This window comes from Thamnophis elegans, chromosome 2 (genome assembly GCF_009769535.1).
Source record: "Thamnophis elegans isolate rThaEle1 chromosome 2, rThaEle1.pri, whole genome shotgun sequence".
In the NCBI taxonomy this organism is placed as follows: Eukaryota; Metazoa; Chordata; class Lepidosauria; order Squamata; family Colubridae; genus Thamnophis; species Thamnophis elegans.
Genome location: NC_045542.1, coordinates 138,727,073 through 138,739,384, shown reverse-complemented (window position 1 = coordinate 138,739,384; position 12,312 = coordinate 138,727,073). Strand labels below are relative to the sequence as shown.

The 12,312-nt window shown below is 35.9% G+C and overlaps 1 protein-coding gene across 7 annotated transcripts in view; it reads left to right on the top strand.

Moving 5' to 3' along the window:
• Window positions 1-12,312, top strand: part of PTPRG (protein tyrosine phosphatase receptor type G) — a 731,369-nt gene that overhangs the window by 692,911 nt on the left and 26,146 nt on the right. For all 7 annotated transcript variants that reach the window (XM_032209412.1, XM_032209411.1, XM_032209409.1 and 4 more), the window contains 4 exons: window positions 9,019-9,115; window positions 10,230-10,312; window positions 10,533-10,667; window positions 12,062-12,196. In XM_032209412.1, the coding sequence (XP_032065303.1) occupies window positions 9,019-9,115; window positions 10,230-10,312; window positions 10,533-10,667; window positions 12,062-12,196 (450 nt within the window). The remainder of the gene's footprint in view (window positions 1-9,018; window positions 9,116-10,229; window positions 10,313-10,532; window positions 10,668-12,061; window positions 12,197-12,312) is intronic.

Here is a 12,312-nt window from a genome sequence, read left to right as displayed (position 1 = left end):
GTTCCTTTCAGCACAATTGGGCTTTGAAATAGCTGTCAAGAAGGAGGGATCTTTTGAGTTCTCACAGCCAAAAATAGCATGCAGCTGTTGTGTCATCTCTCTCAGGACCAGAGGGAGAAATCTGGTTTCAGGGCTCAACATATTTTAATAATCAGGTGTTAAAAGGCTGTGATTAAATCATAAAAGGCAGCTACACTTACACATAAACTACTGTTAACAGAATTGTTGGTTTGATAAGGAGCATTTCCGCGTTCAAACTGGTGCAAAAAAAGACAGCGAGTATTCAACCTGGTTCTTTCATGCATATTCCTGAAGGTTTTTGCTTACTTGTTCAAGTATTGGCTGCATTGTCTCATAATTTACACACTGACAACCCCCCACCCCAATAATAGGAGGAAAATCCTATTGTGCCACTCATGAGCATTTTGTATTCATGAGGACTGAGGCTGTGCAAGGTGTTAAAAGTGATTTAGTCAAATTGACTCTTGGCTGGATGACTGAACAGGAACATTGAAGTATTTAACAATGTTGATGGTATTCAGGACAAACATTTATCCTCAGGGGAGCAGGAGTTGATAGGACTGATCAAATGCAGGGCCATCTCCTCAATTATTTATGAATTGAGACCCCAATCCAATTCATCACAGCTGGTTTTGACACCATTTAATTATTCAAAATAATCAGCTACACATCTGGAAACTTCGCTTCAGCTGTGTCTGAAATTGCTGCCATTAACGAAAAGGAAGACAGTCATTGTGTGCTTTGGACAATGGACATGCCCAATACTGAAATACTGTTCAGTATATGTTTATTGACCAATGCTGCCTTTGATTGTTTGCCTGGCTGGATTTTTGAATTGCAAATTACCACCAAAGAGAAAGTTAGTACATTTTATAATTGAAATTTCAAGCCCAAAGCCTATCGTAATGATAAACTTAAAAGGAATTTGTAAGAAGAATTAAATTGGATGTTTTAAAGGCATCCCTGTGAAACAAGAGCCAATTCCATACTTCTGTGGTCTATACTGCTATATTCTACACTATTTTTCAATAGTGGGATCACACTGAAAATAGTCATATCTTGAAAAAAAGTAGTAAATTTATATGTGATGTCTTTCCTGCAAATATGTTTTAAAATGTTCCATTCCTATTATCCTTTCTGTGTGGCTGAAAATGTTTTTTTTTCATGAGACATTGACAAGATATCCAAATATTTTAGATAAATGACAAGTTGTCCATCAAGAAAACCCTGAGAGACACGGAAAGATGAATTGTGACTTCTTGTCATGCCTGCAGTCATATTCCTTTTAGGATAGTTGGCCTGCCACCCTCTCTCTCATTTTACTATGCTGTTTCATTAGTGGGGTAATTGGGAGGGGGAATAGTAAGGAGTAGAATTGCAGAATGTTTTGTTGTCAAAATAAAACATTCCTTTCTAGAAGCCCAAGGTCATTCTTTGTCTCCGCACCTCTGCACCTGACCGGAACTAGATGGGTGGAAATGTCAGCATAGCAGAGGAAGATTGGACCATGTGATGGACTTGTGGGTGTGGGGACAAGATCATGAACTTTCAACTGGATGGGAACCCCAGGAAGTTTTCAGATTTGGGTTTCCCACAGATGTACCAACATGCCTCTCTTATTAAATTGGAACTTCGAGGAAAGCTCTGCCTTAATTCTGGATGATATTTGGAATGCTGACACTTCTTATTATAAGAGAGATTCAACAATGAACCTCCGTTAAAAGAGGTTTTCATACATTCAGATTAATAATTTCTCTGGACAAGGGGAAATAACAGAATAACAGGACTTAATGACCAATATAAATCCCACCTATTGATGAAGTCCTTTCTAGCTTCAATTCTTTCATGTAGCAATTCTGATGTTATTTCTCTCTGGATTCAGTTACATTGGCAACTTCCTTTCTATTTAAAATACTTTTAAAATTTAAAAAACAAAAAAGGGAACTTTTTTGTTGCTGAGAAAGATGCCTTTTTCGATCCCCCAAAACTAAAATAAAATAAAATATAGTTTCCTTATATATTCATATCTCTCTGTTTGTTCTGTCGATATATTAGCTATTCCTCAGTGAGTCAAAAAGAAGACTGATGGGTCTTTGTTTCTTCTATAGTGGTAAGCATCCTTGAAAATTGTGTACTGGGAAATAATCTGCTGCTCATTTCACACATCTGTTTAAGTGCTGTCAGAAAAAGAAATGTTGACTTAATAGAGCTTTGGTCTGATAGAACAGAGATCTTATAAGTTCAGCTGTTACACTGATAGGTTTGATAAGATAGATCTCATTATTTATATTCTGGTCCATGACTGCCAATAAGCATGAGTTGAATTTCTTCTTTGCAGAAGCATGAATATTGACTGCAGAACAGCATTCCAAATATAAAAATTCAGAGTCCCAGTGTGAATTGTTTGAATAATTCACATATTTCCAGGTGTGTAAACTAAACCACAAATCAAAAATTAATAAAAGTGTATGTCCTGGAAATGATCTCCCCCCTCCCCCCACAAATGTTATCAATCTATAGTTTTCTACCAGTAATTTCCCGATGTATTACCTTTTTTTACTCATTTAAATAAACTAAACAAGAATAAATGAGCAGTCTCGCATCAGCAGAGGTGGGTTCCTACCAGTTCGCACCTATTCGGTAGAACCGGTTCGTCAAATCTACCGAACCGGTTAGAAGAGGTTTCACCAGTGGACCCGGAAAGCAGGCCACACCTACAGAAGAGGTTCCAAAATTTTTTGAAACCCACCACTGCGCATCAGGGACTACTGCCTCTGTGCTGCAGCATCAATATGAGTCCCGTGTGATGATAACAAAAACCTGAAGACCTAAAATGGCCTAGCTGTTTCCCTACTATCCTTCTGCCATTAGGCAGACATTTTTTTATTCAAGTTGCCCTTTGAAGATTGACTTTAATTGTCAGCTGAGTGTTTATTTTTTGTTGTTTTTCATTCGTCTCTGTTTGGATTTTAATTACCACATTGTGTCTGGCTATATTTCACTCCTAGTTGCACTGAGTCTATCTGGGGTTCGATAGTGAAATATAATAAATTGGATTCTGATTTGAATGAATATCAAAACCAAAGGTCACAGGCAAATATGTGACATGCCTCCATTCTTTTTACAAGGAATATTTCAGCGATGCACACTTCTTCCATATCCATTCCCATGTTATTGTCTTAACACAAAGCTGCTCATAAATTAAATAATTACATAAATATATGACACTAGTTTCTCATTAGTCAGACCCAGCTAAACACATTTGACCAAAACAGTCTGATTATAATTATAGTATACTATAAGAAAATAGATGTCCAGATGAGCATGCCTAAATTTTGTGCTTTACATTTGTCCAATCTTAAACATTTCTACCAGAATATTTTGTTGAAAGATTGAATACTAAAGTACACCTTTTTAGATTTGAAAAGTCCTTGAGATTTTTTTTCCAGTTTACGTTTTTCTAAGTATTTTTTGTAAAATCAGACATTCCTTTGTGAAAATCAGTCATCATCATGTTCTTCTATCATTCCAGTGTCCGATATCTATTCCCAGGTCACCTACTCTATTAGCCCAATATGAGCCAGCTGAGACTTCAGCTGAATTAAGAGAGCCATTACCTCTAAAGCATTGCAAAGGTTAATTAAAGTTCCTGACCTTGGAATGGCCTTGCAGAAAAATAATAGACACTGGTAATTTTTCTGAGCATTATATAACATTGTAGTGCTTCCATGGCATATATTTAATGTTTTTCCCAAGATGAATTGAGCTATTTTTTAAAGGAATTTTAAATCCTCAGTGGTTTGGATCAAATGGCTTCCATAGACCGTTTTATAATAAAGCAACTACTTTTATGTCTATAGTAGATCAACCAAAAAGGAACTTGAAAATCATGAACAGGATTATTTATTTTGCTGTATAAAATGTTGTGCACACTGACATTGTTCTACATAAATAATAATGACAATTACAAATTACATGCCGTTTTTGTAGTTTATTCCTTTTTTTAATATAAAATGTGACATAGGAATTCATGGTGAAGAGTAAAAATTGAATTGTGGAAGCAGTTCTTTCATTTAAGTAGAAGTAATTGCTTCTGTATTTTCTGAATTTTCTATTATTGAGTTTAATTGGATTATTAAAGATGGAAGCGTTGAGAATAAAATACTATTCCCTTTTCTCTTTTTCTCATTTAACAAAATAAAGACTAGAACCAACTTATATGGATTTTACAACCATAGGGAAGAGACAGAGAGAGGAGTTATAAATGGGTGTCTGTTTTAGTCACTCTAGAAATAGGGTTTTTTGAATGCATCGTAAATGTAGCCTCTATATATAATTAAATATTTTACTATTATTCAATTATTCATGACATTATCCATGGCCAAAGATGTACACGGCAAATGACCTATACAAAATGTATATGATGTAATATCTATATTCTCCTCTCTGTAGTCCTAATGAAAATTCTGTTCTCCATATTCTCAGTCTAAATTGATACTAATTAAAATATTTCACTATTTCCACATACTTTGCCTCCAATCTGATGGGGAAATTACATAATAGAATTAGTCCAGCCTCCTCTTATTTCTCTGTGTTGGAATAAGAATAGAAGGGTTTTTATTCCTTCTGGAAAAGGAACAAAATAATTGTCCTTTCTCTACTACTATAATGCTGGAAAGGGAAAGGGGAAAGGAAAGGAAGGCAAGATAGATGGGGGCATATGACAAAAGACAGGGAGCTTAGATTGGAGGGTCTGGCAATATTCCAAATCACTGCAAAACTGCATTGTCCATAGAAATGCATTAAGGAATCTCTTTCATTGCAAGCCCTAATGTGATCTAGTCCCCAATCTGTATTTTGCCAGGATTGCCTCCCACACCAAAGTTAATACAATTCTGTTCAGTTTTAGGAGAGTTATATTTGTGGATGTTCAATGTTCTAAGCCCCTTTCAGAATTGCTTTCTAATATTCTGTTTGTTTAGAAAGAATGGCAAGGGAAGGAAATCATCCAGATCATAGCGTCTAGAATTCTTTTTAACTCCTTTATCAGAAATAGTCATTGAGGCATCTGTATTTTCTTAAGTGTAACACAATAATAGGTTGCATCCAAGTCTAAATGTCTTTCTGCTTTTGCTTTGTATTGGGTCTGACACTTTTGTATGTTCCATACACTCCAGGGAATTTTAAACAGGGAACTTGACAATATTCCAAGTTAATGCCCAACTATCTCTCTTATAGAAATGTTTCTGGATCTTTTTTTCTTCCACAGCCCCTGGCCCAATCTGGCAATTTTTAAACTCAGCGTTTCTTTAGTTGTCTTCTTACCACACAACCAAACTTGGTCATATTAGAAGTATCATCCTGTTGATGGGCAAACCAATAGATAAACAGAGTCCTAATCCTGCAGCCATAATTTCTTTCCCGTATTCCATTGGGTTAGAAAGAGTGAAGATAGGTGAATTATTTGCATGGCAGCAGTGAGCTCTGACTTGCAAGGCAGTCCTTTCTGACATTTCTATATAATCCTGAACACCATTTTAAGGTGGATATTATTAACATTTCTCTTGGTAATTCCTTCTGGCAATTAGCTCTGATTTTTCTGTGCAGCAGCTGTGCTGTACTAATGACTTCCCTTATTTTGAAGTTTTGGTACTTATAAAGATTAAGGTATCTGTAGGCATCTTTGTAACCTGGAGAGGAAAGAGGGTACCAGATGGCCCTGATAATACCCCATAGTTGTAACACAGAAATATAACTCAGCATAACCTATCAAACCAATAACTGTCATACATGTAGGTATTCATGTGAGCGATCCTGTAACAATCACACTTCTCTTGCTAACTGTAGATATGTGCATGCCACACTCCTCCCCTAGATGTCCAAATTCATATCATTTTTCAAATGTTATTATTAAGTTTATTTGCTGCCCATTTCCCATTTTAAATTATAAGATTACACTTAGCCTGTATCTAAGGGCAATCCTAGTCTACAATGGATAAGGGAATCAGTATTCACACATGGGATGGGAACAGATTGATTCAGGATATGCAGAAACAAAAAATTCCCTTGGTAGCAATGAGAGGTATTATTTAACAAAATTAAAAATAGCAATACAAATTTTCACAATACACACATGCCTATTCCATGCAAAATCAATCAAAAGAATGGCAACCACTGCATCTGAACATAAAATAAAGCACTTGGATACAGGAGGGAAAATGATGGGCACAAGACAGGTGGGTGGATGACGAGACCTTTCCTCTCTCTTTGGATGGAATTAGTGTCCCGGTTTGCATAGTCTGCAATCTTAAGCATATTTCTGTTGTGACCTCACAGCTAAGAATCCCAAAGTCAGCTTTGACTCTTTATCCAAAACTTTTAAGATGTTATGTAAGACTTCTTTGAATATGTCATGTCACTAATGGAATCTTTTCTTATCATCTTTGTCCCTGTACCATAGTGATTTTCATACTTCTGCTAATTAATTATTACTAGGACTAAAAGCCAAATGCTGTGACAAGAGATTGAAGAAATTATGTATTGGAAGCTTGACAAAAGATGACTGAGATATGTTCTGCAAAGGGCATCACAAAGAAAGATTGCAGATTGCAGAATACAGAATATTAGATTTAAATTATAGGAAAGCAAATTACAATTGAATGATAGAAAGCAACTACCTAACAGTGGCAGCATTATAATAGGGGAACTAATTAGTCAGGTTATGGGCTCCCCTTCTTTGGATGTATTCAAACAAAGGTCAGCTATCTGCTTAAAATGATTTAATTTAGATGCAATCCAAGTAATTGGATTCAGAGACCAAACTGACTCCTTCCAACTATATGATTGTATCAAAGCACTATCTCTTGTGAGAAAGTTGTATAGCTGTGTGAATGCACAATGAGTACTGAAATCTGTGTATTCACAAATAAACCACAAGCTGTCTTTCTTCATGGCCTTTGTAACATTGGGCAGGAAATCTTATAACAGAATGAAGGACAATACCATTTTGTCAAAGGAAATATGCTCTTTAAAAATCACCAAGTCTGTTGTGTTTCATGAATACTCAACAATAGCAATAGCAGTTAGACTTATATACCGCTTCATAGGGCTTTCAGCCCTCTCTAAGCAGTTTACAGAGTCAGCATATTGCCCCCCAAAATCCGGGTCCTCGTTTTACCCACCTCGGAAGGATGGAAGACTGAGTCAACCCTGAGCCGGTGAGATTTGAACAGCCGAACTGCAGAACTGCAGTACTGAAGTAGCCTGCAGTGCTGCATTTAATCACTGTGCCACCTCGGCTCCAGTTGGATCCACACTGTGTCTTGGCAAGGTGTAGTTCAGTTGTGACAGAGACCTGGGTTATTATCAAGAAAGGAATTCTAAAATTGCCCTCCACTAAAGGAAGACTCTTAACCATGGCTACTAAGTCTCTAGAGAATCACTAGGCTGCAACAGGTTTTGTTAGTATGAATTTTTACAAAAGAAAAAAATAGATGGAGTGTTTAGTGATCAACACTGGGCAGGGAATAAAACAAGGAGTGTTATGGAATATATGAACTTGTGTATAAACACGTGAGAAGATATTAGAGACGTGTTGTAAATATGAAGAAGTAAATGATAGATTATTAGATAGATTAGATTGAGAGGGAGGGAGCGAAATCTGTGGATGGATGGATGGATGGATGGATGGATGGATGGATGGATGGATGGATGATAAGTGGTAAAACATACACACATACACTTTAATATGCAATGTAGATGAAATCTGAATGATCTCGAGCAAATATTAGATTGCATGCAGAACAATGAATCTCAATTGTAATATAGCAAAAGTAGATTTGATAGAAGGAATTCAGTGAGTGAGTGTGCAGGTGAATCTGATATCGTGATCAAGTATTTCCTATAGACATAAAAATGGCTGCAGAATGTTCAAGATATGCACATCTAGTAGAAAGCTAGTGGGCAATATGTGTTCTGTTGCAAGTAATTAATATCAATCAAAAGAAACAAAACAGTTGTGTGGAAGACTATATATTTGTTATATGGAAATTGGTTACGCAATAACTGTATGTTACAAGAGAATGGGCCATATAAACAGGTGCAAAAGAACTGTGGGTAATAAGACAAATGCAAGAGTCAAAATGATTGGGTACGGTTTAAATGTTGATTTAATGAAAACAAAAGACATCAATACAAAGATGTTCACTGAGATAATCTGGTCATATACAGAGAATAAATGAGAATTTAATTATCAGAACTGAGAGAATGAGGAAAGACAAGGTGTAGTAGAAGATTCTCAGAAACTGAAAGGTACAGTTAAAAGAACCAAAAGTGGTGTATGAAACAGTACATGGTTATAGTGATAAAAAGAATGGATTGTAAAGATTAAACAATATTGGTGTAGTGTGTCATATTGGTATAAAGTAGATCTACTTTTCTTTTGTTATCTATTTTAATTTTTCATTGCTACTACTTACTATTTTCCTTTTTATAACCTTAACACAAAAGGGAATAGCATGATGAGTATTACTGTATATATGTATTTGCTATGCAGACGTTTGATCTTTTTTAACCCTATGGAAAAGCCATTATATTTTATCTAAATATATATTTCTGAGATACAAATCTGGTTCAATCCATCTTTTTATTTCATAGTGTCTTGTACTGTTTCCTATTGGCTCTGTACAACTGATTAGCCACAAAAAAAGGCCTATAGTTACAATGAACCCCTTTCTGGGTGTTGTTATGAGAGAAATAGTTACAGCAATGCCCGGGATTTTGCACTAGACTGAATTTTAATCACTGTAGATTTCATCAGCTACTTGGAAGTAGAAAATATTTTTCACAGAACTTGCTGGAATATGTTTACATTGTATTTTGCTGAAAGGATACTCATGGGGAAAAATCAATTATCTCCCAGCATTTCACTATGTTCTGAATGAGCTGTTTGCAAAATTTTTGGCATTTATCTGCCCTTTCAATTTGTTTTCTTAACAGGAAGTGCAGCGTTGTACATCCGACATGAACATCACCGCTGAACATTCCAATCACCCCGACAACAAGCACAAAAACAGATACATCAACATTTTAGCATGTGAGTAATAATGGCCTTCAGAGAAGTCATAAATAACAACAGTAACTGTGTATCTTGTAATGATGCCCCAATTTATCAGTATACTTATTTTTTGTACGATCAAGTCATTGTTGAGTCTTGATGATGGCCTGAAATAGTTCTTGCAGTTTTCTTGGTAAGATTTTTGGAAGTTGCTGGACATTGCATCCTTCCTAGGGCTGAAAGAGAGTGACTGGTCCAATGCCACCCAGCTGGCTTCATGCATAAGACTACAGTTTCAGTCTCCCAGTTTTCAGGTTGATGTTTTAATCATTGCACCAAACCGGCTTTCTATCAGTATACTTAAAATAAAATAATAACATTTCAAAAAATGAATAATATCCTTCTTTCAGGCCAGTTTTCTGAGATAGATAATGACAATCTTTTGACATTAAAAATATATAGATTTGGTTTAGAAGAGTGACTCGAAGAAGTTCACAGCTCAGTGTTCTAGATTAATTTTTTCCAATGTGATACTAATTTCCAAAAAGTCTTTAATAGAGTGGAGATTCATTAAAAGGATAGGATTCAATACTGATAAGTAGAATTCTACTCACATATTCCTTTTCTCTGCACACATTGAATTTTTTTAAACTGCACTAAGCCGGTCTCCAGGGAGATATTCACTTTTCCTGCCATGATTTGAAATAAATATCAATTTTGAACGAGAACATTGCCAAAATTCTGATGCAGTCTCATAAAAGTCATTTTCCTCATGTTTGTCACTGAAAATTTCCAACTTTTTAGAACTGAAATGTCCCATTTCTGTGACTTTTGTTAACAGAAGCTTAATTTGATCTCAACAAATTATTTACCTGATTGTCTTTGGCATTCCATTGTACCCCGAATTGATTAATAACTTTGATATTAACAGGTGTTCCAAGAAAACAGTCAAAACACTTTGATCAGCAACTGAGAAAATGCTTGCTATTTGCTGAACAACTTATTTTTAGATCAATTCAATTCCTCGGTAACATTTACTGACACGAGAGAGAATTGGCTTTTCAGTTCTTTCCTTAGTCAATCATCTACGAAAAAAGAAAAATGTGCCAGGCTTACTTTCTTAAATGTGTACTTTCCTTGTTCTTTTCTGCAGATGATCATAGTCGAGTGAAACTAAGACCTTTACCAGGAAAAGATTCAAAGCACAGCGACTACATTAATGCCAATTATGTTGATGTGAGTTGTTTTGTTACTTCCTCAGCTCTCTTGAGAAATCTTGTCCCTCAGAAGAAACAGAAACTCCTAATGCATGCAGAACTTTTCATTTTTCAATTTAAACTCCAAACTCCTCAAACGTTCAGTAGAAAAGAGCTCTGCTCCGGAGAGGTATACATTATTAATATGATTGCTATTACAGATACTTTTATCTTACATACTATTGTGATTTCCTTTGAAGGGTTACAACAAAGCGAAAGCCTACATTGCCACCCAGGGCCCTTTAAAGTCAACATTTGAAGATTTTTGGAGAATGATTTGGGAGCAAAACACTGGAATTATCATCATGATTACAAATCTTGTGGAAAAAGGAAGAGTAAGCAGAATAGCCTACATTTATTACCATAACATTTTTCTCAGTTCTGTGAAAATTCTGTGAGATGTGTGATCTTTTTTCAGTTTTGTTAAGGAGTTGCATTGGTTTCATTGTAACATAAAATGTAATAACAAATCACTACCATGTTTCCCTGAAAATAAGATAGGTTTATTTTCTTTTGAACCCCCAAAATAAGTGCTTGGCCTTATTTTTGAGGAGGCCTTATTTTTGTGGTGCAGGAGGTGGCAAGCATGATCACCTCATGGTTGCTGCTGTGTTGATATATTTTTGGAGAGGGCTTATTTTAGGGGAGGACTTATTTTAGCACATGCGCTCAAAAGCCTGATTGGGCTTATTATCCAGGAAGGTCTTGTTTTTGAGGAAACAGGGTATATGAAGCAGATCTCATTTCTGCTATGGGTAACCTATAACAGAAATGATATGAAAGTAATTTGTTTCCTCCATAGTACAGTATTTAATTAATATAACTAACACCATTTGCTAGGAGCTCCTAGGCGGACCAGCAGAAGGGGGGAGAGGAGAGGGTTCCATGCAAGGGTCAGGCGCATGTGCTCATGCATGCAACTCCTTGGAGCTACACACGCAAGCATGCACATCTGCCACTCACACATGGAGCTGTGCACACAAGCATGAGTGTCTGCTAGGTATGCAAATGGAACTGCGCATACACACTCACTCACTCGCCACTTGCAGGACTGGTTCCAAACTGGCTGCAGTCCAGTAGTGGGCCACAGCTCAGGCGTTGGAGATCTCTGTCTTAAAAGAACAATGGGGCAAAAAAATAAGATTCATTAGCTAACATTGACTGAACTGGGTTGCTGCTAGAAAAATAAATTTAAAAAACCACTTCCAAAATTTTTGTAGCTCATGAAAAATAAGACGTAGAGAACTAAGTTTGAAATTGGTACATTCCAGTTCAATTCCAGACATTTTTATATATACGCTATCATTCCACAAAAATTATAATCAAAACAATTCATAGTAGCATTGGAAAGCAACATGCAACTAAGACTAGAACAAATAAAAGCCAGATAAATGACAAAATATATAAGGCATTAACAAAAATTTAATTCATCAGGACTGATGAATTGTGTAAAAGTGTATCAGATAATCTCTCTCTCTATATATATATTAGATTATAAACAATACTTCACAAATAACGTCCTAAAAATTGTTACATGTAATAACCTATCCATAAAAATACAATTCTTAACAAAGGATTAAAAAAACATACTAAGCAGTTTTTCCAGAACAACTAAAAAGAGAAATATAGCTCTGTTATTCAGCCAGATCTCTGATTGGATTCTCCTTAATTCAGTGTCCTCTGGCATCACACAGACTTTTAACATTTTACATTGTTCTTCTTTCCTCAGAGAAAATGCGACCAATATTGGCCAATGGAAAACAGTGAGGAATATGGCCACATCATTGTCACACTGAAGAGCACAAAAGTACATGCTTGTTACACTGTCCGCCGCTTCACAGTCAGGAACGCAAAAATGAAAAAAGTGAGCAATATCATTACCCTCCATTGGTTCAAAAATAAATGCCCATTTGGGATGTTGTTACTGAGTGTGACTCATTCATTCATACATACACTATTCGAAGATTGTTGTGATCGCAA